We start from the raw sequence: 24,564 nt of genomic DNA, 5'->3' as shown, positions 1-24,564 counted from the left end.
AACAAGAGTTGAGTCTCAGCCTTTATAGGAAAATACAACCTCTGCCTATGTGGCAGTTTAGCAGGTGTGTGAGATCATGGTGGGAACATTGTGCACAAACAAGTGATGACACCAGTTGTGTTACTCCTTTCTGCTGATAGAATTGTCGCTGATGCTCAAGCTAGCCTCTGTTCTCTTCTTATCTCCACACAGCTGTGCCCTTGAAAGATACGAAAAGAACCGGATGAACCAAAAACTGTGGTCACTCTGAGGCTCTTTGTCTTTGGCCGCGTGACCAAGTTGCTCAGAAAATAGAGGGGAAACACTGGCTTCTTCTTACATGAGAGAAACAGACAGTGGAACTGTACAGGTTTACGGCTCATACATAACAAAGTTTGTAATTTTGCCACCAGACGGTAGTCAGGTGAACAGTGTTTCCTCCAACACATTGGTGCAGCTGGCTTCCGGGTTAAGCAGGCGGGTGTTAAGAAGCGTGGTTTGGCGGGTCATGTTTCGAAGGACGCATGACTCAACCTTCTCCTCCTGAGCCCGTTGGGGAGTTGCAGCAATGAGACCATCGAAAAATGGGGGTAAAATCAGATTTTTAAAATGTGTATATTGCCTTGTAATTCCATTAACAGAAATACATCTTTAACATATTTTCGCATAGTAAAATATAGTACAGTACAATAATGTAAAGTGAAAAGTAGAGTAAAGTATATTGTATTGTACGGCGCTCTGCTGTGCTGCGCTGTGATGTCCAAACTTGTGAAACATGATAACATTAATATCCATAATTATGCTTTTCTTTGAAGTACAGATCAGGACCATGATGTAATTCCGTTACCATAACTATGTTACTGGTTGTAAATACACTTCACTTACTGTAGATCAATAACCAAAATATATGTTTTCATAGCTGACACCCCATTCTTTCTGCAGACATCTTTGAATCTTAATTTGGAGCAGATATGAGAGTTGTTGGAGAATGTGGCAGCTTAAACACCTGAGGGAGATTTTTCTGTAATTTCATTACCTAAATTTGCATCTGCACAATTCTTCCACTGTATTTGTTTTAGGACATCTTTCAATGGAAATTGTTAAAAGTAGTCCTTGTGCATGGTTGTATCAGTGATTTGTTAAACTTTGAAATCAATGATTTTTGTTTGGCATACATTTTAAAGTTAAAAAACTGAGTTAAAATAGAATTCCGTTATCGTGGAATTGCCCATGTAGAATAACATCTTGATGTTGATGTTGACTGATTTATTCCTTCCATACGGTTTCCTGTGGAGGCTAAGGCTCTTTGGCTGTATAATGAAGAATTGGGCATGAAACAGCAATGAGTCATTACTTCTACATCAGCTCTGTTAGCTGTGGTCAACAGAGCAAACACAGTGCCTTCAAAAAGTATTCACACCACTTGGCTTTTTCCACATTTTGTTGTGTTAGTCTGAATTTAAAATTGACTTGAAAATGGTTGTCTAGAAATGATCAACAACCAATTTGACAGAGCTTGAAGACCTTTGAAAAGCTGTAATCACTGCCAAAGTTCCTTCTGCGAAGTATTGACTCGGGTGTGAATACTTACGTAAATTTGATATTTCTGTATCTCATTGTCAATAAATTTGCTAAAATTACTTAAAACGTTTTCACTTTGTCATTATGGGGTATTTATTGTGTGTAGCTGGGTGAGGAAAAAAAATAATATTTTGAATTCAAGATGTAACAACAAAATGTGGAGTAAGTCAAGGAGTATGAATACTTGAAGGCACTGTATTGCTGGTGTATCCCCACCACCACACTATCATCATCCAACTAGGTACCATACATTCTCTTAATGAACCCAAAGGTTGGAATAATGCGCTTTTACGCAGTACTAAATTCCAAATTGATTCAACTCAGTTTTACCAGGGAGAAATTGAGTCATTAATTATATTTAAGGAGGAAAAGTTCACTGTGTGTGACAATATAAAGCCAAGTTTGTGAGTTCTACAACCAAGGAGTGTATTCATAGAGTTGGGTTGTTTTTATTCATTCATATTCTTCATATAGATATATTACGGATATTTGGTTGTTCATTATATTGCGTGACAAAGTATTTTTAAATGTTTTATTTCACCTTTATTTAACCAGGTAGGCCAGTTGAGAACAAGTTCTCATTTACAACTGGGACCTGGCCAAGATAAAGCAAAGCAGTGCGACACAAACAACAACACAGAGTTACACATGGAATAAACAAACGTACAGTCAATAACACAATGGAAAAAAGTCTATATACAGTGTGTGCAAATGGCGTGAGGTAAGGCAATAAATAGGCCATTGTAGCGAAGTAATTACAATTTAGCAAATTAACAGGAGTGATAGATGTGCAGATGATGATGTGCAAGTAGAAACAGTGTGCAAAAAAAGTAAATAAAAACAATATGGGGATGAGGTAGGTAGATTGGATGGGCTATTTACAGATGGGCTATGTAAAGCTGCAGCGATCGGTAAGCTGCTCAGATAGCTGATGTTTAAAGTTATTGAGGGAGATATGTCTCCAACTTCAGTGATTTTTGCAATTCGTTCCAGTTATTGGCAACAGAGAACTGGAAGGAAAGGCGGCCAAAGGAGGTGTTGGCTTTGGGGATGACCAGTGAGATGTGCGTGCTACGGGTGGAGTGCGTCCTTCTGGAGTGCGTGCTACGGGTGGGTGATGTTATCGTTAAGTATGGCTGTTGATACTCTATCAAATCAGTTTGTGAAATCCAGTGGCAAGTTTTGCATGTAAATCTTGGTGGGGAAAACTCCCAATATTATCAATGCATGATAGTTAAATGGATACATGAAACGCATCCTAGCAGGCAATTGTTACATCTATTTTCTATGCAAACGTTCTAAATGTTGACTAAAGAAATCACTGGACAAGTTAATGGAAACTGTAGCTTCTGAAATCAGAATTATGGTTCTGTCGCCATTCAACACACCTGTCCGAATCTCCATCTGTCCAAATTGCAAACCTGAATTGGGAGATTCCAAGGACAGAGTGACTGGAGAGGTTCCATCATTCCAGGGTTTCAAACCACAGGAGGTTGGTGGTACCTTACTTGGGGAGGATGGGCTCGTGGTAATGGCCGGAGCGGAATTCCATTTGCTCTGTTCCATTCTCCCCTCAGCAGCCTCCACTGGTTCAAACCACATAAAAGCTCCTCAAGCTGCTCACAGCATGGGTAGGCAGACCAGAGATGGTATAGAAAGCGAGACATCCCACTCCCTCATTTGTTCTGCCACTCTGGTCTGATTATTGCCCTAGACCTGCGAAGGGGTGTTTTTTTTCTGGTTGTGGAGGGGCGGATGGGGCGAGTGGGGATGGGACAATAAGTAGACCAGAACCATCTGTTCACGCGAGAGAGGGAATGGCCGCTTACACAGACCGGAACCTTGACCATTTTTGTTCAATGGTAAACAGCCTGAGTGAACTATCTTCATTTATCCACCATCTTTGACCAGACCACCATGAGAAATACTTTATGATAGATAACATGGCACTCCTTTTTAGCTTTGTACAAACCATCCTGATCTCGCGAGCTTAGGTTCTGTTTCGTGAGACCAGGATGATTCATACGAGGCTAACTCTTTTTAGGGCCCAAGCCAAGTTGGCGTGGTCTAAACCAAGTTTTTTTTTTTCAAGTTTGTATCATTTTGTCATTTTTATTTTGTCAGGCACTGTAAATAGCCTAATTCCCGTAGAGACCTGGAACTTTCCATATTTTTTTGTGAAATAAACCAATGATGTAGGCCCAGGCTACCGCTGCCTCCATTCCAATGCTTTCAAGCCTCCAAGTCTAATGCTGGGCCAACCTTACAGGCGCAGGCCTACCCCTACAACAGGATTCACCAATATATTTAATTTTATATGATTATACACCTGAAATACTTAATAAGATACCACTAGATCAAAAAGAGGTGACGACTCAAAAGGCTATAACAGAGTTTCAATACCCAGAGGCGCAACATCGCAAGTTTTCCGGGAACGCTTGGGAAGCAGACCAGGTCGGGGTTTTGTGTTTGATAACTCAATAAGAAAAGTGAAAAAAATCTTCCTTCGTTCTTAATTTTCTCGAAATCTAAAGGCACAACCTAGATTCAAGCCAACGTCTTAAGTAGTTGAACATGTCAATTACTCCAGCCTCGTGAAAGTGAAAAACGGACACCTTTTCATCAAAACGACTTTATATTGAAGGGGTGCCTTTGAGTTGACATCTTGTACATGCGCAGTTCGGAGCGTGACGACCGTTAGACCCGTGTCTGCGCATGAGATTTGCTAGCTATCTTCATACTGTACTGTATTCGGCTATAATTCCATCTGGTAGGTTGCATGCCGTAGGACAGCCCAACTATGCTCCCTAGTGGTCAAGGCCAGAATTTAAAAGACATCAGAGAAGAATGGATCAAAGTTAGGCCTGTATAAAGTTGATAAAGATGCATTCAGTTCTGTTATAAAATAATCACATGACATATTGGGTGTTTTCATGAGAGAAATTGGAGTTTATGTCTACTCCACCGAGAACAAGTGGAGTTGGTGCACTTGGCTACTTCGTCCCGACTCTTTCGTTTTGCTCAACACCACCGCATTGACAAAGACGGATCCAATGCGCGGTAGGCTACAGAGGGAAGAAAGGACAACACACGGATTATATTTCCACGAGGAGGAAAATAAATCGATTAAAAAAAGAAATTATTCTGCTTTAAAGGTTGTGTATAGTTACTTTTTTCGCTGAGTAAAAAGTTTGATGCATGCGTCACTGTTTGGAAAGAAAGAACATATCAGCCAACTTCTTTTGAAACTGGTTTTGTGTTTGTAGAACAACAATGTTTGCTTTTGTAATTCCTTGGATAAATAGGTATGTTTCTGAATAGATATTTTTATGGGACGACTTGGGTTGCCCTCCTAGGCTACATTAATTAGGTTAAGGTGCGGTTCTATAAGTGTAGGACTACATGCATGAAACTTCATTCGTTTTTTCAATCCAATTTAAAATCTCGATTAAAGGCCTTCGTGTTCATTTAAAATGTGAGAACAATGCAAACGCCCAAAGCCATTGAGGTTTGAATGATCTCCATCATTAATTTGGTGTGAGTACTGCCAGTGCCTCATGTATTGGCACTCTCCTTTGGACTGATGTTACACACTGACACGATTCGACAACCTAACATAGGATACCAGCACAGATTTCTATTATTATTATTATTATTATTATTACTACTAATGTAAATAGACTTATGTCTAGTGTCTTCTGTAATTAAAATGCATGCACATTTACCATGGATATGATATAGTTTTATCTGTGCTAATGATAAGACGTTGTGGGGTTCTATTCTGTCTCCTGGTATATTCCTCTCACTAAAATGTGTTTTATTTTGTTGTAGGCTTTGATTTACACCACAGGTACTACACCAAATTCAAATGAACATTCAAATGAACATGGCGTAGATTCTAGGGTGTGTAATGTTTAGTCTGGATGCACGATCTCTCTGTTTTACTGATCATTCAATATGCTAGACTAGAGGGTCATGTTCAAATGATTGCTTTACTTGTGAAACAAATTAGCCTTTTTCCATTGCTCTTCTCTAATCATATAAAGTGATTAGAGAAGCACTATCACTGGCTTACCACACACCCTGCAGCCTCTGCAAAAAAATCAACTGCTACATTTTCTCTCAGCCTCATGCCAAAATGTGTAGAATGGCATGATATTAGCTATGTAACTGCACATTTTTCTTTTTGCCCCGTGGCCAAATGTGTATAACTGTTGGAAGTTTATTTTCCCCCCAGACCTTGTGGGGCCCCTCAAATGTGTTACGCCACTGAGTGCTATGTGTATGATTAGAGAAGTGATGACCGATTCATTGGTGCATAATTTCCCTTGTGGAACATGACATAATTGTGCAGTGTCATATTGGAGATGAATCCTACTGATTGTTGTGTGCAGGTCTCCTCTGCAGCCTCTGCTCTGTCCTGACTGAGAGCCACTGGTGTGTTGCCCACTTTCCCACTGCATCATGGGTACCTTCTCCAGCAAGGATGGCCATGGACCCACAGGTACCCTCTGCCCCCCAACAATACACACACACACACCTCACTTAATTAACCTGTCAACCACCCTTGCTGGGCTGAACAAGTCTTTATTGACTTTTCTTACAGAGAACAAAGACAGCATACCTTGAGACTCACATTCATATTTAAGCTTTTAGTCGACGGTGGAAAGACCGAAAGGAGACGGGAGGGGGGATGGACAGAGACTGACATGAATAGAGAGGAGGAATGAGACAAGAAGAGGGGAAGAGACAGGAGATTGGGGATCACAAAGTGTGTGTGTGTGTGTGTAAGCCAGAGGGTAGGAATCTTGGCTTGGCTGGGCTCATTCTCCTCGCGTCCTCTTGTGATTCGTCAGGCTCTGCTGCCCCAGCTGTGATGAATCGGCAGAATTCCCCAGCTCTGCACAAGGGCAACGGCTTAATCATGGCAAGCCTAATGCTGGTGGACACACACACACACTAGCACACTATGGCTTGGAATAGGTGAATAAAAGGCAACGGTGGAAGTGGGGAGTTATGGCCCGGTCACTCTGTATTTGATGTGGATTGATATTTACCTGATCATGATGCATCACTTTCAATACCTTGTTTAGTTGAACTCTATCAGTGATAATATCCATTAAACCTAGAGAAGATCTGTTCAAGCCAAGGACAGAGGAGGACGGGGTCAGTGGTGGTGTAGATCAGCAGCACAGAGCAGAGGAATGTGTCTCCTGATGAGCAATTGCCCATTCATCCTGAATGACAGCCTGGGTATTGTACGGGGTTAATGGTCTGGTTTAGTCATCCTGGCAGCTCTGCATGCCCAACCAGTGACCACTGCACTCAATCTCTCACACTCTCTTTGTCAGTCAGCCTGTCTCTCTGACCATCTGTATGTGTCCCTCACTCACCCTCACACTCGTGCGTCGTTGCTCTTATTCTCTCCAGGGCCCAGCTTGGATTTGTTCCAAACCCCTCCTACTTCTCCAGTGACCTCCACCCTGCCTGCTCTCACTCCGATCACACCCTCTACACCAGGCCAGCCGGCAGCCCCAGTACCAGTCACAGCCCTATCCCCAGCACCAGTCACAGCCCTATCCCCAGCACCAGTCACAGCCCTATCCCCAGCACCAGTCACAGCCCTATCCCCAGTACCAGTCACAGCCCTATCCCCAGCACCAGTCACAGCCCTATCCCCAGCACCAGTCACAGCCCTGTCCCCAGCACCAGTCACAGCCCTATCCCCAGTACCAGTCACAGCCCTATCCCCAGTACCAGTCACAGCCCTATCCCCAGCACCAGTCACAGCCCTAGCCCCAACTCCAGGCCCAGCACCAGTCACAGCCATAGCCCCAGCTCCAGGCCCAGCACCAGTTACAGCCCTAGCCCCAGCCCTAAGTGGGAAGAGACTCCTGCCCGTCAGCCCAGGCTACTCTGTGATTGGTCCTGGGTTTATCTCCCTGCAAGGAAGGACAGGAAGTAATGAAGCAGTGCCTAAAGGGCGGGTTGTGATGGGGTGTAATGGAGGCCCCATCAGGTCTAGTCCCAGGATCCCTGTACCTCAGGGGAAGAGCTCATCGATGAGCCCCACCAAGACTCCTTCATCCCTGGGTAGCTCCCTGTCCTCGGCCAGCCCGATTAGCCTGGTCAGCCCCTCGGAGCAGAGCAAGAAGGACAGTGGGCTGAGCCTGACCACGCTGGAGCACCATGGGGCTGCAGACAACCAGGGTGAGATTGAGAGGCTGGTGGAGGAGTGTAGGACAGCACTGGGTCTCAGTCCCAGTCAGTATGCAACACTAAACAGCGCAGGTAAGAGCAGCACATCATGTACATAAACATTACCACTCCCTCTTTATAGCAATGCCTAAAATAATCCCCCATTATGAAATGCATGATGTCATACCTCTGAATAATATGAATAACTACTACCAAATGCATCTTTCTGTCCTCCCCCCTCTCTCGCGCTTACTCTCTTTCTTCTTTTTCTCCCTCCCCTCCCTCTGTCAGATGTGTTGAAGCATCTGCTAGTGGAGCGCCAGGAGTTGACCGCTGAGGTCCAGAGTCTGCGGGAGACCATGCAGGTGAGAAACACCAACAAGACATCCCAATAAAAACTAAACTGACCTCAGGACAGGAGATGGCTGATTTTACATAATGTAACCCTTCAGCTTCAGTCTAGTTCCAGATCTGATTTAGCCAATTCTTCTGACTATTGTTGTCATGCCATGTAGCACATTTGGTATAATAACAAAGGAGCACTGTAGAGAACAGTTGGCTACAACACAAACAGATCTGGAGTGAGGCTCATCATGGCTACAAATTTAGACAGTAGAACATGACAGATTATTTTCCTATTCATCTAAGTACTGAAGCCCAGGTGTGTTTTTAGGTTGGGGAAACTACCTTCAGTTTTAATCAAATCAAATTGTATTAGTCACATGCGCTGAATACAACAGGTGCAGACCTTACAGTGAAATGCATACTTACTAGCCCCTAACCAACAATGCAGTTAAAAAAAAATATGGATAGGAATAAAAGTAACAAGTAATTAAAGAGCAGCAGTAAAATAACAATAGCGAGACTATATACAGGGGGGTACCGGTACAGAGTCAATATGTGGGGGCACCAGTTAGTTGAGGTAATATGTACATGTAGGTAGAGTTATTAAAGTGACTTTACATAGATGATAACAACAGAGAGTAGCAGCGGTGTAAAAGGGGGGGGGGGGGGGGGGGGGGAGGCAATGCAAACAGTCTGGGTAGCCAATTGGTTAGGTGTTCAGGAGTCTTATGGCTTGGGGGTAGAAGCTGTTTAGAAGCCTCTTGGACCTAGACCGCTTGCCGTGCGCTAGTAGAGAGAACAGTCTATGACTAGGGTCTTTAGGGCTTTCCTCTGACATCGCCTGGTATAGAGGTCCTGGATGGCAGGAAGCTTGGCCCCAGAGATGAACTGGGCCATTCGCACTACCCTCTGAAGTGCCTTGTGGTCAGAGGCTGAGCAGTTGCCATACCAGGCAGTGATGCAACCAGTCAGGATGCTCTCGATGGTGCAGCTGTAGAACCTTTTGAGGAACTGAGGACCCATGTCAAATCTTTTCAGTCTCCTGAGGGGGAATAGGTTTTGTTGTGCCCTCTTCACGACTGTCTTGGTGTGCTTGGACCATGTTAGTTTGTTGGTGATGTGGACACCAAGGAACTTGAAGCTCTCAAACCTGCTCCACTGCAGCCCTGTCAATGAGAATGGGGGTGTGGATAAGTTTAGAAATGTAAACAGGAAATGACACCACCCTGAGGCAGCGGTCAGGGCTGGGTTTCACCGCTTGTAACATCTGAGTTCAGGAGATAACAACAAAAGACCCTGTCATCTCCACCCAGAAATGGATCAGAGCAAGGGCCTCTGGGAGACATGGTCCTGCTAATAGGCCTCTTCCTGCCCTAGACCCATCCTGAGAGGCCCAGGAGGAAATGCTCTGATATCATTTTGCCCCCCCCCCCTTGCCCAATGCACAATCACAGGTTCCTGTGTTGAAAGGGCTAGATGGTGTGTAGAAAGACAAGGTAGGGAAGATGGAAGTTTAAATTCTTTGAGTGTTGCTCAGACAATCCAAAGAGGCTCCCAAGAGATTCCAATTCAGATTCCATTTTTTTTCTGGTAATTTCCTGTCAAAGCCCATTCCAAACCTTGACCCACCATAATTATTATTCTTTCCAGGGGCTCACAGCTTTCCCTGATCTGCTATAGATTGGGAAGATGGAACACAAGCCCCCCTCCCTCCACCCCTCTCTCTTTTCCTACCATCCTCTCTTTTTCTACTTCCTTCCATCCCTTTCTATCATTTCCTCTCCTTCCCTGAACTCTTCAACATATCTGTAGGGGCCCAAGGCAGATAGACCGAGCTGGGGAAAGCCAAGAGAGACGGGCTAAATATTAAATTCAGTGTTTCTAACACTGTTGACTCAGTTGTGTAATATAAGTGATAAAAGCTTTAATGAACTTTCAGAGAGAGACAGATGTGTGGAGGAGGAGGGCTGTATTCAGCTGTCGGAGACAAAACTTGTTTTGTTTGGTGGCGTTAGGGGGAAAGAATGGAGAGACTGACTGACTGTATTGTTGTGTGTGTGTGTGTGTGTGTGTGTGTGTGTGTGTGTGTGTGTGTGTGTGTGTGTGTGTGTGTGTGTGTGTGTGTGTGTGTGTGTGTGTGTGTGTGTGTGTGTGTGTGTGTGTGTGTGTGTGTGTGTGTGTGTGTGTGCTAGAGAGAGAGAATGGGGAGAGATCAGACACATTGAGAGTCTTGGCTGAGATGTGGGTGTCGGGCTGCAGTGTTTCTCCTTTCCCTGGGCCTCGCTCTCTCTCTGTGCCACTCTCTACCTCTCTCTTTCCCAGGGCCTCACTCTCTCTCCCTGTGCATCTCTCTACCTCTCTCTTTCCCTGGGCCTCGCTCTCTCTCCCTGTTCTTCTCTCTACCTCTCTCTACCTCTATCTTTCCCTGGGCCACGCTCTCTCTCCCTGTGCTTCTCTCTACCTATCTCTCTCTACCTCGCTTTCTCTACCTCTGTACTAGAGGTGGACTGATTAGGATTTTGTTTTTTTATGATGCATTGACTATTTCTCTCTACCATTTGTATTTCATATACCTTTGACTATTGGATGTTCTAATAGGCACTTTAGTATTACCAGCCTAATCTCAGGAGTTGATAGGGTTGAAACCATAAACAGAGCTGTGAAGCAAGCATTGCTAAGAGCTGCTGGCATACACAGTAAAGTTTGAATGAATGCTCACGAGTCTGCTGCTGCCTACCACCGCTCAGTCAGACTGCTCTATCAAATATCAAATCCTAGACTTAATTATAATATAATAAACACAGAAATACGAGCCTTTGGTCATTAATATGGTCAAATTCAGAAACTATAATTTTGAAAACAAAACGTTTATTCTTTCAGTGAAATACCATATTTTATCGAATGGGTGACAACCCTAATTCTAAATATTGCTGTTACATTGCACAAACTTCAATGTTATGTCAGAATTATGTACAATTCTGACAAATTAGTTTGCATCGAGCCAGGCGGCCCAAACTGTTGCATATACCCTGACTCTTCGTGCAATGAACGCAAGATAAGTGACACAATTTCCCAAGTTAATATTGCCTGCTAACATGAATTTCTTTCAACTAAATATGCAGGTTTCAAAATATATACTTCTGTGTATTTATTTTAAGAAAGGCAAAAGATGTTTATGGTTAGGTACATTCGTGCAACAATTGTGCTTTTTTTGCAAATGCGCCTTTGTTAAATCATCACCCGTTTGGCGAATTAAGCTGTGATTCAATGATAAATTAACAGGCACCACATTGATTATATGCTACGCAGGACAAACTAGTTAACCAAGTAATATCATCAACTATGTGTAGTTAACTAGTGATTATGATAAGATAAGTTTAGTGCTAGCTAGCAACTTACCTTGGCTCCTTGCTGCACTCGCGTAACAGATGGTCAGCCTGCCACGCAGTTTCCTCATGGAGTGCAATGTAATCGGCCATAATCTGCGTCCAAAAATGCCGATTGCCGATTATGAAAACTTTAAATCTGGCAATGTTAACATATGTTTCCCATGCCAATAAAGCCATTAAATTGAATTTGAATTGAGAGAGAGGAGCCCTGGGAAAGAGAGTGAGGTAGAGAGATGCACAGGGAGAGAGAGCGAGGCACAGAGAGAGGTAGAGAGATGCACAGGGAGAGAGAGCGAGGCCCAGGGAGAGAGAGAGAGAGAGAGGGGTAGAGAGTAGAGGTCGACCTCTACTCTCTACCTTTCTCTCTTTCCCTGGGCCTCGCTCTCTCTCCCTGTGCATCTCTCTACCTCTCTCTACTTCTCTCTCTCTACCTCTACTCTCTACCTCTCTCTTTCCCTGGGCCTCGCTCTCTCCCTGTGCATCTCTCTACCTCTCTCTACTTCTCTCTCTCTACCTCTACTCTCTACCTCTCTCTTTCCCTGGGCCTCGCTCTCTCTCCCTGTGCATCTCTCTACCTCTCACTCTCTACCTCTCTCTCTTTCCTTGTACCACTCTCTCAATTCAAATTCAATTTAAGGGCTTTATTGGCATGGGAAACATATGTTAACATTGCCAAAGCAAGTGAAGTAGATAATATACAAATGTGAAATAAACAATAGAAATTAGCAGTATAAATGACACTCACAGAAGTTCCAAAAGAATAAATACATTACAAATGTCATTGTAACGATGTACAACACTGGTAAATTTGTAGTAGTAGTGATATACAACATTTCATTATTTTCTTTTAAAAACAAAAAAAATACAGAAAGAAAATCAAACATTTTAAAGTTAAAGTACAAAAGGGAAAATAAATAAGCATAAATATGGGTTGTATTTACAATGGTGTTTGTTCTTCACTGGTTGACCTTTTCTTGTGGCAACAGGTCACAAATCTTGCTGCTGTGATGGCACACTGTGGTATTTCACCCAGTAGATATGGGAGTTTATCAAAATCGGGTTTGTTTTCGAATTCTTTGTGAATCTGTGTAATCTGAGGGAAATATGTGTATCTATTATGGTCATACATCTCTCTCTGTGCCTCTCTCTCTCTCTCTGTGCCTCTCTCTGTGCCTCTCTCTCTCTCTGTGCCTCTCGCTCTCTCTCTCTGTGCCTCTCTCTCTCTCTCTCTCTGTGCCTCTCTCTGCCTCTCTCGCTCTCTCTCTGCCCCTCTCTCTCTCTGCCCCTCTCTCTCTCTGCCCCTCTCTCTCTCCCTCTGCCTCTCTCTTTCTCTCTCTCCCTCTCTCTCTCTCTCTCTTTCTGTGCCTCTCTCTCTCTCTGTGCCTCTCTCTCTCTGTGCGGCAGGTAGCTTAGCAGTTAGGACCATTGGTCCAGTAACCGAGCAAAGGCACTTAACCCCAATTTCTCCTTTTAAGTCACTCTGGATAAGAGTGTCTGCTAAATGACTAAACTGTAAATGTACCTCACTCTCTCTCTTCTGTGCCTCTCTCTCTGGACAGCTGATGGTTCCTCTCTTACCAACCCTCCCTCCTTCAGCACAGAAACTACAACAATTACTTCACAACTGTTGCTCCTGTCTCTTATCCCCCCCATGCTAGCCTCCCTGTCTCCCCCCATTTATTGTGCCTGTCTGTGTAGTTGGATGGTGGGTGGGCTGATCCCGAGGATTTAATAGCTCTCAGGTCTGCTCTGGGATCAGTTCCAGGTGGACAGTGCTGCAGATTTCCTGGAATGAGTTATTTGGTTTTGGCTCCAAAAACTCAAGAGGCTAGGGTTGAACATGTTTACATGCCAAATGAAGGTTGTGTGTCAAATTTGCAATGCGTAATGGTGGAGACTGGGGAGAAGGTAGATACCGTGTGTGTGTGTATATGGGAGAGGTATAAGCAGTATGTCTTCTCTCTAGGTGTGTGTGTGTGTGTAGTGTGGGTGAGTGTATCCACAGGCCTTGTAAGTAGAGGGACTGAGCCAGTCTCTTAATGAGTATCAGAGTGTATGGGAACTGGTTGTTCAACACACCCCAGTGAATGTGGAAAGCTGCAGAGCCACGGCAGAGTGAGGATGTTTCCCCAAGTACGCGTTAGGGAGTCTGGGTGTGGACGTAAACTGAGGCGTGGGGACAGATGGATGGTTCTTTCTCTCTCTCTCACACGCACAAACGCACACCAACCGAGATACACACATCTGGAATAAGCTTAACACTCCCGGAGAGACTGTGCATGAATCAGTGTATGAGAGTCAGCATCTGTGCATGTGGTGGGTCACTATGTCAGTACCTCAGGGATGTATAGAGGGAGACAGTGTGTGTCTGAGGGAAAATCAACAGTGTTATCTTTGAGTTAAGGAGTGTCCCATCCTGTTTCCCTTCTAAGACATACCCTAGTTGGACAGTTAGTTAGCTGTACAGACAGGATTCAGAGCATAGGCTACTAAAGAATGTGGTGGTTTAGACTAATGGTTTCCCACGTTGTCCTTTTTCTCCCATCTGGCGTTATGAGTTGCATCATGTGTACTAATAAAAAGTAGTTTGTCTCTGCTGCCATGACAAGGCAGTTTAAACTCTGTGTGAGGCTGTGTGTTTGTGGCTTTGAATCAAAGAATGTAGGAACGGGTTGTTCAGTGTTTGTGTGGTTTTACATGCTGTAAAGTTTGTGTTCGAGAGAGGGGTGAACTTCACTTTATGGCTGTGTTCGAAGGGAAAAGACAAAGAAGGGAGGTGTGTGTTATCGAGAGGGGGTGGAAGAGAATTTGTTCTGTGTGTCTCCAGTGACTGCATAATTGGCCCCAGCTGTGGTCTTGAGTCGCTGGTCAGATGAGGAAATGAGTTGGCTCCAGTTTCTCCGTCTCTTCTCCACGTCTCTATCCATTCTTCATTTAATTACCAAACGACCCAACTCCTCCACACTCCCACGTTACTCTGCGGGTCACATTGCAATGTTCACGAACTGAGTCCATCTGTATGTTACCTGACTGCTTTGGAGCTTGTTAGTCCTCTATTTCCATCATTATAGGGATGTCTGCTCTCAAAAACTTTTCTCAATATGAGAGCTTGGGACTAGAAGATTCTATCTGCAAAAAGATGATTCTGAGATAATTGGCTTTAAATGTCCAAGTCCTCATTGGAATGGTTTCAGCAATTTTTACATTGTATTATTTAACTAAATTAATTGGGGTATTTTGAGTACTAAATAGGTAAAGAACAAAGCTACAGTATGTCAGTAACTCATTTGGACACAGGAGATGTGAAGAAAACATGGTTGATGTTTATTGGGACTTTACCTTGGTGCAGTTCTATCATTGCAGATGAGGTTAGGGGAGGAGCCCACTTTAGAATTTTGAGATCCACAGTCTGGTTTTGATTTGAGGACTTGGTGTTGGTATCCACCCTTCTCATGAGGTAATAGCCTGATGCGGGGGTAATTCAAGATGGCACCGATAGACATGGTCGCCCTGTTCCTATTTTCTAGCCAACTTTAAGCATTTCAATACACCCGCGATAACATATGCTAAATATGTGTACGCGACCAATAAAATGTTATTTGATGTTTATTGGGATGAGTCTTGTCCTGGAGGCAGAATTAAGTGATCCTCGCTAGATCTGGCCAGCTGCAAAGTCAAAATTGTCTATATTGTACATTTTCATGAACTTAAATGTGCTTTTTGATCTTAAATTATGGTTAGGGTTAGCATTGTGGTTAAAGTTAGGGTTAGCATTGTGGTTAAAGTTATGGTTAGGTTTATAATCAGATGGTATGACTTTGTGGCTGTGCCAGCTAGTGACCACTCTGCAGAACTGCCCCCAGAACAAAAGTCATGATGAAAACCGCTAACCTGCTGTTTCCTTTGAAATGTAGCTATAATGCTCTGATTTCCTTTCCCTGTTTGAACTTGATACATTTCTAAGGAAACATATACAATAATCTCAGTGCATCAAAAACCCTTGGGAGTAAGAGCTGTTAACACTACATTCCAGGTTAGTGGATCTGATCTGAGCACCTGAATGGGGCCAGGGCTATTTAAATCAAAATACAATTTTATTGGTACATACACATTTATCAGATGTTATTGCGGTGTAGCAAAGTGCTTGTGCAAAGATGCTTAGGAGCTAGAAGCAGAGCTTCCATGTCTGTCAGCGCCACTTAGAACAACCCCTTGGCACAGGGTCCCGATGTGGCTCATTTCATTCCCTAGTGCCACTCCTCTAAACTTGCAAATGCTTGCCTCTCATTCTGTCCAATATTTGAGTCAGATTATGAATGCCAAATGGATATTTGATCACTAAATAGCTCATAGTCTCTAGAGGCCCAGTGCTGTGTATAATGTGATGCTGGCAGACAAATTAATATGGAAATGATGTCATATGAAATCAAAGATTAAAGGCTTGCACCCTGGGTGTGAATATAGAAATAAACTTTAAGACCGAATTAGTTAACTCCAGGCCTTGAGCTGCAAACTATACATATGTTTGTTCCAGCCCAGCACTAACACACATGATTCAACCGTTGGATTGTTCTTCATAGTAGCTAACTGTTAGTGTCTTTCTTCCTGCAGACGGAGCGAGTGGAGTGGCACCAGTTCCAGTCTGACCTGCAGGTGGCGGTAGCAGTGGCCGACCGGCTGAGGGCCGAGGCCGAGGAGGAGCTGAACGCGCTCAGAGCGGCTCAGGTGGATACAGAGCGGGAGCTGGAGGCTGCCCAGCAGAGACAGAAAGAGACTGATGGGCAGCTGGTCAGCCTGAGAGGAGAGCTGAGGGAGAGCAGGCAGAGACTGGTCCACCTCACCCAGAACCAGGGACCAGGACAGGCCCAGGCTCAAGCCAAGACCCAGGGCATGGAGAGGGCTACTGGGGAGACCAGCACACTAGAGACCCAGGAGGGGACACACCGGGGAAGGGAGAGGGGGATCAGCAGGTTTGGCCGAGGAAGAGGAGATGACAAGATGGAGAAGAGGAGCCAGGAAGAAGGGAATAAGAATATAAGTGTGAAAGAGGCTCGAACGGACACTAAGGGCGTGGCCAACAGGTACTTGAGGAACGTGACCAATGAGGAGAGGAGTGGAGAGGAAGGTTGTAGCATGAGGGAGACACGGAGGATAGTCACACAGGAGAGGGCAAGGTGAGTACCACGATGACTTCCTGTTTGTATGATTTCAACTATACATGAACTTACGCTCAGCCTCCTGCTTGTAATGAAGGTAATGAAGGTTAATGTCCATGATTTATATAGCTGGGTATTCTAACAAAAAGCAATCCAGACCGATTTTGGACTGCTGTAATGGAACAGAGATTAACAGGCAGGGCACTTGAGGACATGGATTTGTAAAAACAATGTTAAAACTGTGATCTACTACTACGCTTTCAGTTAGATTATTAAAAAATAATCATTATTATCGGGTTTTGATATATTTTTTAAACATGAACTGAGAATAAAGTGTATCAACAACAGTTGGCTTTGCTCTCATGTCTGACCCCTGATAAGTTGAACAACAAATGGGTTTTCTCTGCTCAGTGTGGCTGCGTGAGTTGAGTTCATCTAATAATAGCAACATATATTTCTTGATTTCACAGAAGCCTTTCCAGACTACCCGCATCTTCAGACTCCCCTGCTGTAATGAATGGAACATCCCAGTCCAATACTGCCACAATAGCTGGATCTACAAACAAGGTGAGACCACTTAAAAGTTGGGGTCTAACTGCTTGTCTGTGTGTCATACCTCAGGAAATATTTAAAGCTATTACTATTCCAACCGGTGGCATCATTGCGTTAGTCAGTGTGTTTTCTGATCTACTAGAATTTGAAAGGAATGTATACTATGTTATTGCGTAGGAATATATATACTGTATGGTGTATCCTTTCAGAACCAAAGCCAAACCAGAGGAAGAAAAGGGCTAGAATGGCAAGACAGCTGGTCCAGCACTCACACAGGTGTGTTTCTGTGTGTGTTCCCCAATCACACGTGTCAGTACGCTCACCATTCAATGTTCCTCTGTTGCTCTTATGTCTAGTAACGGAAATGAGGTAAATCCCTTTCTATTGGCATATATGTGTGTTCCAGGGAAACAGGAGGAGGCATTGAACCAGTACAACTCTGCCCTGGCAGAGCTGCCCCCTAACACGACCTCTAAGACCAGGTCTCAGGATGGCTTTAATCTGCTGCTACGCCGCCATGGAGGCTCCAAGAGGAACTCTCTTCTGCGCTGGTGTCAGAGCCGCACTCAGGGCTACAAGGTAACGTGTGTGTGTGTGTGTGTGTTAGGGTTGGGCGATGTATTATGATAGCATCGTCTTTCTGTCAGAGCAGCTCACAGATCACTGTACCTGTACATAGCCCATCTGTAAACAGCCCATCTATCTACCTCATCCCCTTACTGTATTTATTTATTTATTTATTTATCTTGCTCCTTTGCACCCCAGTATCTCTACTTGCACATTCATCTTCTGCACATCTACCACTCCAGTGTTTAATTGCTATATTGTAATTACTTCGTCACCATGGCCTATTTATTGCCTTAACTTACCTCATTTGCACTCACTGTATATAAACGTTTTGTTTTCTTTTGTTCTACTGTATTATTGACTGTATGTTTTGTTTATTCCATGTGTAACTCTGTGTTGTTTTATGTGTCGAATTGCTATGCTTTATCTTGGCCAGGTCACAGTTGCAAATGAGAACTTGTTCTCAACTAGCCTACCTGGTTAAGTAAAGGCGCTTTACAGGGAAGACATGAATATGACAGAAGACTACGCTTCATCGTTTTATGCATGGCTTTCTCCCGATCAAACAATGAATGAAACAGCGATCCATCTCAAAGTTATTTCTATAGCTTAAAAACTTAAGGTAGTGATTAGTGCCTTTTGAGGTCAGTTTGGTTTCGGTTCGATTATAAGACAATTATCACGATTTTGGGTTTCAGCGATTTTATTTTTATTGAAATTGTATCATTATTATAATTATTTTGTATATAAACTAAAAAAAAAAGAAACGTCTTCTCACTGTCAACTGCGTTTATTTTCAGCAAACTTAACATGTGTAAATATTTGTATGAACATAACAAGATTCAACAACTGAGACATAAACTGAAGAAGTTCCACAGACGTGACAGAAATTGATTAATGTGTCCCTGAACAAAGGTGGGGTCAAAATCAAAAGTAACAGTCAGTATCTGGTGTGGCCACCAGCTGCATTAAGTACTGCAGTGCATCTTCTCCTCATGGACTGCACCAGATTTGCCAGTTCTTGCTATGAGATGTTACCCCACTGTTCCACCAAGGCACCTGCAAGTTCCCGGACATTTCTGGGGGGGGGGGGAATGGCTCTAGCCCTCACCCTCCGATCCAACAGGTCCCAGACGTGCTCAATGGGATTGAGATCCTGGCTCTTTGCTGGCCATGGCAGAACACTGACATTCCTGTCTTACAGGAAATCATGCACAGAACGAGCAGTATGGCTGGTGGCATTGTCATGCTGGAGGGTCATGTCAGGATGAGACTGCAGGAAGGGTACCACATGAGGACATGAGGGAGGAGGATGTCTTCCCTGTAAAGCACAGCAATGAGATTGCCTGCAATGACAACAAGCTCAGTCCAATGATGCTGTGACACACCGCCCCAGACCATGACGGACCCTCCACCTCCAAATCGATCCCGCTCCAGAGTACAGGCCTCGGTGTAACGCTCATTCCTTCGACGATAAACGCGAATCCGACCATCACCCCTGGTGAGATAACCACGACTCGTCAGTGAAGAGCACTTTTTGCCAGTCCTGTCTGGTCCGGCGACGGTGGGTTTGTGGCCATAGGCGACATTGTTGCCGGTGATGTCTGGTGAGGACATGCCTTACAACAGGCCTACAAGCCCTCAGTCCAGTCTCTCTCAGTGGACAGTCAGCACTGATGGAGGGATTGTGCGTTCCTGGTGTATCTCGGGCAGTTGTTGTTGCCATCCTGTACCTGTCCCGCAGGTCTGATGTTCGGATGTACCGATCCTGTGCAGGTGTTGTTACACGTGGTCTGCCACTGCGAGGATGATCAGCTGTCCGTTCTGTCTCCCTGTAGCGCTGTCTTAGGCGTCTCGCAGTATGGACTTTGCAATTTATTGCCCTGGCCACATCTGCAGTCCTCATGCCATCTTGCAGCATGCCTAAGGCACGTTCACGCAGATAAGCAGGGACCCTGGGCATCTTTCTTTTGGTGTTTTTCAGAGTCAGTAGAAAGGCCTCTTTTAATGTCCTAATTTTTCATGACTATGACCTTAATTGCCTACCGTCTGTAAGCTGTTAGTGTCTTAACGACCGTTCCACAGGTGCATGTTCATTAATTGTTTATGGTTCATTGAAGCATGGGATACAGTGTTTAAACCCTTTACAATGATCTGTGAAGTTATTTGGATTTTTACAAATTATCTTTGAAAGACAGGGTCCTGTAAAAGGGACTTTTCTTTTTTTGCTGAGTGTTATATATTATTACTTTTTACATTAAATGCACTATGCGTTATGTAGGTTGAGTGCTGTAACAAAGAATAAAACAATGAATAAAAGTCCCATGGTAGTGACTGCCCATGACTACTGATGACTTATTAACCATAATTTAGTCACAGTACTTTAATCAAACATTTTAGTTATTGTGGATATTACATTTGTTTTATTTGATGACATTATCTGGCCCAATTTGCCCAGCATCGTCCGGGTTTGGCCGGTGTAGGCCGTCATAGTTAAGAACAACTTCTTATTTACAGACTTGCCTAGTTAACTAAAGGTTAAATATTTAAAAAATAATAATTCCATTCCTAGTCATGTCATATCTATAGAGCTGCCGGCTATGCTTTCTGACAAAATCACTATTTTGTACTTCTTCAAAGTAAATAAGGCATACTTTTATGACTGCTGAATACCAACTATCAATCACTTAGTTCATGTATTTTCAGTGAGGGAAAAAATATTTGATCCCCTGCTGATTTTGTACGTTTGCCCACTGACAAAGAAATGATCAGTCTATAATTTTGATGGTAGGTTTATTTGAACAGTGAGAGACAGAATAACAACAAAAAAATCCAGAAAAACGCATGTCAAAAATGTTCTAAAATGATTTGCATTTTAATGAGGGAAATAAGTATTTGACCCCTCTGCAAAACATGATTTAGTACTTGGTGGCAAAACCCTTGTTGGCAATCAGAGGTCAGACGTTTCTTGTAGTTGGCCACCAGGTTTGCACACATCTCAGGAGGGATTTTGTCCCACTCCTCTTTGCAGATCTTCTCCAAGTCATTAAGGTTTCGAGGCTGACATTTGGCAACTCGAACCTTCAGCTCCCTCCACAGATTTTCTATGGGATTAAGGTCTGGAGACTGGCTAGGCCACTCCAGGACCTTAATGTGCTTCTTCTTGAGACACTCTTTTGTTGCCTTGGCTGTGTGTTTTGGGTCATTGTCATGCTGGAATACCCATCCACGACCCATTTTCAATGCCCTGGCTGAGGGAAGGAGGTTCTCAGCCAAGATTTGACGGTACATGGCCCCGTCCATCGTCCCTTTGATGCGGTGAAGTTGTCCTGTCCCCTTAGCAGAAAAACACCCCCAAAGCATAATGTTTCCACCTCCATGTTTGGCGGTGGGGATGGTGTTCTTGGGGTCATAGGCAGCATTCCTCCTCCTCCAAACACGGCGAGTTGAGTTGATGCCAAAGAGCTCCATTTTGGTCTCATCTGACCACAACGCTTTCACCCAGTTGTCCTCTGAATTATTCAGATGTTCATTGGCAAAATTCAGACGGGCATGTATATGTGCTTTCTTGAGCAGGGGGACCTTGCGGGCGCTGCAGGATTTCAGTCCTTCACGGCGTAGTGTGTTACCAATTGTTTTCTTGGTGACTATGGTCCCAGCTGCCTTGAGATCATTGACAAGATCCTCCCGTGTAGTTCTGGGCTGATTCCTCACCGTTCTCATGATCATTGCAACTCCACGAAGTGAGATCCTGCATGGAGCCCCAGTCCGAGGGAGATTGACAGTTCTTTTGTGTTTCTTCCATTTGCGAATAATCGCATCAACTGTTGTCACCTTCTCACCAAGCTGCTTGGCGATGGTCTTGTAGCCCATTCCAGCCTTGTGTAGGTCTACAATCTTGTCCCTGACATCCTTGGAGAGCTCTTTGGTCTTGGCGATGGTGGAGAGTTTGGAATCTGATTGATTGATTGCTTCTGTGGACAGGTGTCTTTTTTACAGGTAACAAGCTGAGATTAGGAGCAATCCCTTTAAGAGTGTGCTCCTAATCTAAGCTCGTTACCTGTATAAAAGACACCTGGGAGCCAGAAATCTTTCTGATTGAGAGGGGGTCAAATACTTATTTCCCTCATTCAAATGCAAATCAATTTATAACATTTTTGACATGCGTTTTTCTGGATTTTTGTTGTTGTTATTCTGTCTCACACTGTTCAAATAAACCTACCATTAAAATTATAGACTGATCCTTTCTTTGTCAGTGGGCAAACGTACAAAATCAGCAGGGGAACAAATACTTTTTTCCCTCACTGTACTTCACAAAGAAACTGCTGTCTGTGTCCCCTCTTGATCGCACAGATCTGACATTGTAGTTAGTTTAGCGTAGAAAACTTGATAATTATGTAGAATATTGGCCGGTTGGAAACTACAACTCCCTACTACATCGCACAGTTTAGGCAGATGATCTGATTTATCTGTAGAGAAACTGCAGCAAAATGTGCCATTGAGCTCACAGAGAAAAAAAAAAGTACGAAATGGAATTCAAGTAATTGAAATGACGTCAGTCAATTAGTTGTTTAAAAAACATTTTGGTTAATCGCTCAGCACTAGTAACCAGAGGACTAATAATGAGAGAGAACAAACAATATCAATAGCCTATAGAAAAATCTAATGACAAGTTTAACTTTAGACAGAAATTATCCATGCGGCCCGGGAAAATCCCTCCGTCCGTCGTTAAACCAAATGGCCAATAACCTATCCTCCTACTAGGCTGATAATAAAAGCTTTAAGAAAAATGTAAGAACCGTATCTTATTTCCTAAATATTCTAGTCTGTGTTGTTAAAAAAGAACAAGAAAAGTCTATAGCCTAAGTCTAGGCATACTGTAGGCTATTTTCAACCACAGCTTTATGAAAGATGGAACAAACAATATTATTTATTTTTCTATTTTATGATGCAAATAAAGCAAGAATAATCCAGTTCTGAAGACTATAGACTGCTTCTATCCAGCACTTGATATAGTCCTGTAACCTAGAGCTCACTACTGTAAGACAGCTGTTCCTCATCAGTCACTGCATCATCATGTGCGCGCCACAGACGTGCGCACACACACACACACACAAACTTTTTCTGCTACTCCACCAGAAAGGAATTCTAGAAAAGATTTGCCATTGTCTGCACTTGGCCTCTGCCCAGGCTTTCAACAACATTATCTTTCGACATGATTCGTCCAGTTTGATTCGATTTCGCGCTACAGCCCAATAGTCATTTTAGCAGATTTGTATTATTTATTTATTTTAGTAGGGGCGATAGCATCGCTCATCACAATGTTTTATGGGTACATAATCACGATATGACAAAGGTTGACTTCGCCCATCCCGTGTGTGTGTGTGTGTGTGTGTGTGTGTGTGTGTGTGTGTGTGTGTGTGTGTGTGTGTGTGTGTGTGTGTGTGTTGAACAGGGTCAGGAGAAAGAATGCTTTGGGACTCTGATTTAAAGAGAATGTTGTCCAGATGTTATCAGTCAACACTCATTATGGTGGTGTCTTTACCCTTTCTCTGCCCCTCCTCACTTTCTCTATTGACAGAATATTGACATCACTAACTTCAGCAGTAGCTGGGCGGATGGTCTGGCCTTCTGTGCTGTGTACCACACCTACCTCCCCTCACACATCCCCTACTGCACCCTTAGCCCTGACAACAAGGTGGGTAATACTAGGGCTGTGGCGGTTATGAAATTATGTCAAACGTTGATTTTCATCCAAATCTACCGGTCTCACGGTAATTGAGCGTTAATTAACATAAACACGTTTAGCATCTCCAGGCTTCCATGCATATCCTACAAGCTACTGATGCGGACTTTTGGAACATCTACATCCATTTAATGTTGCCTAGACCATCACAATAAATCCATTATTTATTTTAGACAGGTCTAAAGAAACATGATATGAAGAAAATGTTGTCTATTTCAAAAGAACACAATAGCATATTCTGAGTTGTCCTTATGTTAGGCTCTGATGTTGCTATGTCATATGGCTGTGGGCTACACTAGTTCATTTAGCAGACTTGCTTAGAATTCCATGGTATTATTTTATAGTATGAAGAATACAATTGAACATAGCTGGAAAAAAAGAAAGTATATTTTCCCCAAACGATTTCCAGATGGAGTGTGCACGTGCGGCTATTTTGTGTTGAGTTGTTTACAAGGAAACAGGTCCTCTATATGCTTAATTTAGAGTTAATTATGTAACTTTAGTTGTGATACAAATGTTAGGCTATATGTTTAGGTGTTTAGTACATTCTAAGACTGCATGATGCGACTCTAATGATGATTTGAAAAAAGTTGCATGAAAGGCATGAGCTCTGCTCTATTTCTTGCGCAGGCTGCACACACTTCATCAGTCTCTCATTCGCAATTTGACAAGCACTTGATAATATTCTCACCCATAAGACAAATCTTTGTTTAAAATTGTTTTATTTAGATCTTGTCTCATCGCTACAACTCCCCAACACCCGCCCGCTTAACCTGGAAGCCAGCCACACCAATGTGTCGGAGGAAACACCGTTCAACTGACGACCGTGGTCAGCCCGCCACGAGAAGTCGCTAGAGCATGATGTGCCAAGAAAAGCCCCCCCCCCCCCTGGCCAAACCCTCCCCTAACCCCGACAACGGTGGGCTATTGTGTGCCCCCCATGGGACTCCCGATGCAGTGCCTTAGACCGCTGCGCCACTCGGGAGGCCCTCCATCAGACTATTCTTAATCTCATATGGTCTTTACATATAGTTTACCACGTTTTGTATAC

At 43.6% G+C, this 24,564-nt stretch overlaps 1 protein-coding gene across 3 annotated transcripts in view; it reads left to right on the top strand.

The window, feature by feature from the left end:
• Positions 1-259: 259 nt before the first annotated feature.
• The window catches only part of LOC106574021 (uncharacterized), a 26,652-nt gene continuing 2,347 nt past the window's right edge, over positions 260-24,564 (top strand). The window contains exons 1-10 of one of the 3 annotated variants that reach the window (XM_082970743.1): positions 260-569; positions 2,554-2,670; positions 5,955-6,064; positions 6,991-7,851; positions 8,050-8,123; positions 16,104-16,666; positions 17,119-17,215; positions 17,410-17,476; positions 17,607-17,779; positions 23,349-23,465. In XM_082970743.1, coding sequence (XP_082826869.1) covers positions 6,025-6,064; positions 6,991-7,851; positions 8,050-8,123; positions 16,104-16,666; positions 17,119-17,215; positions 17,410-17,476; positions 17,607-17,779; positions 23,349-23,465 — 1,992 coding nt within the window. In that variant the 5' untranslated portion in view covers positions 260-569; positions 2,554-2,670; positions 5,955-6,024. Of the gene's footprint in view, positions 570-2,553; positions 2,671-4,158; positions 4,716-5,954; positions 6,065-6,990; positions 7,852-8,049; positions 8,124-16,103; positions 16,667-17,118; positions 17,216-17,409; positions 17,477-17,606; positions 17,780-23,348; positions 23,466-24,564 lie in introns of those variants that run through there. The other 2 variants (XM_014149773.3, XM_014149571.3) reach the window with 2 other exon arrangements.

This window comes from Salmo salar, chromosome 01 (assembly GCF_965601325.2).
Source record: "Salmo salar chromosome 01, fSalSal1, whole genome shotgun sequence".
Taxonomy (NCBI): Eukaryota; Metazoa; Chordata; class Actinopteri; order Salmoniformes; family Salmonidae; genus Salmo; species Salmo salar.
This window is presented reverse-complemented; position numbering and strand designations above follow the sequence as displayed.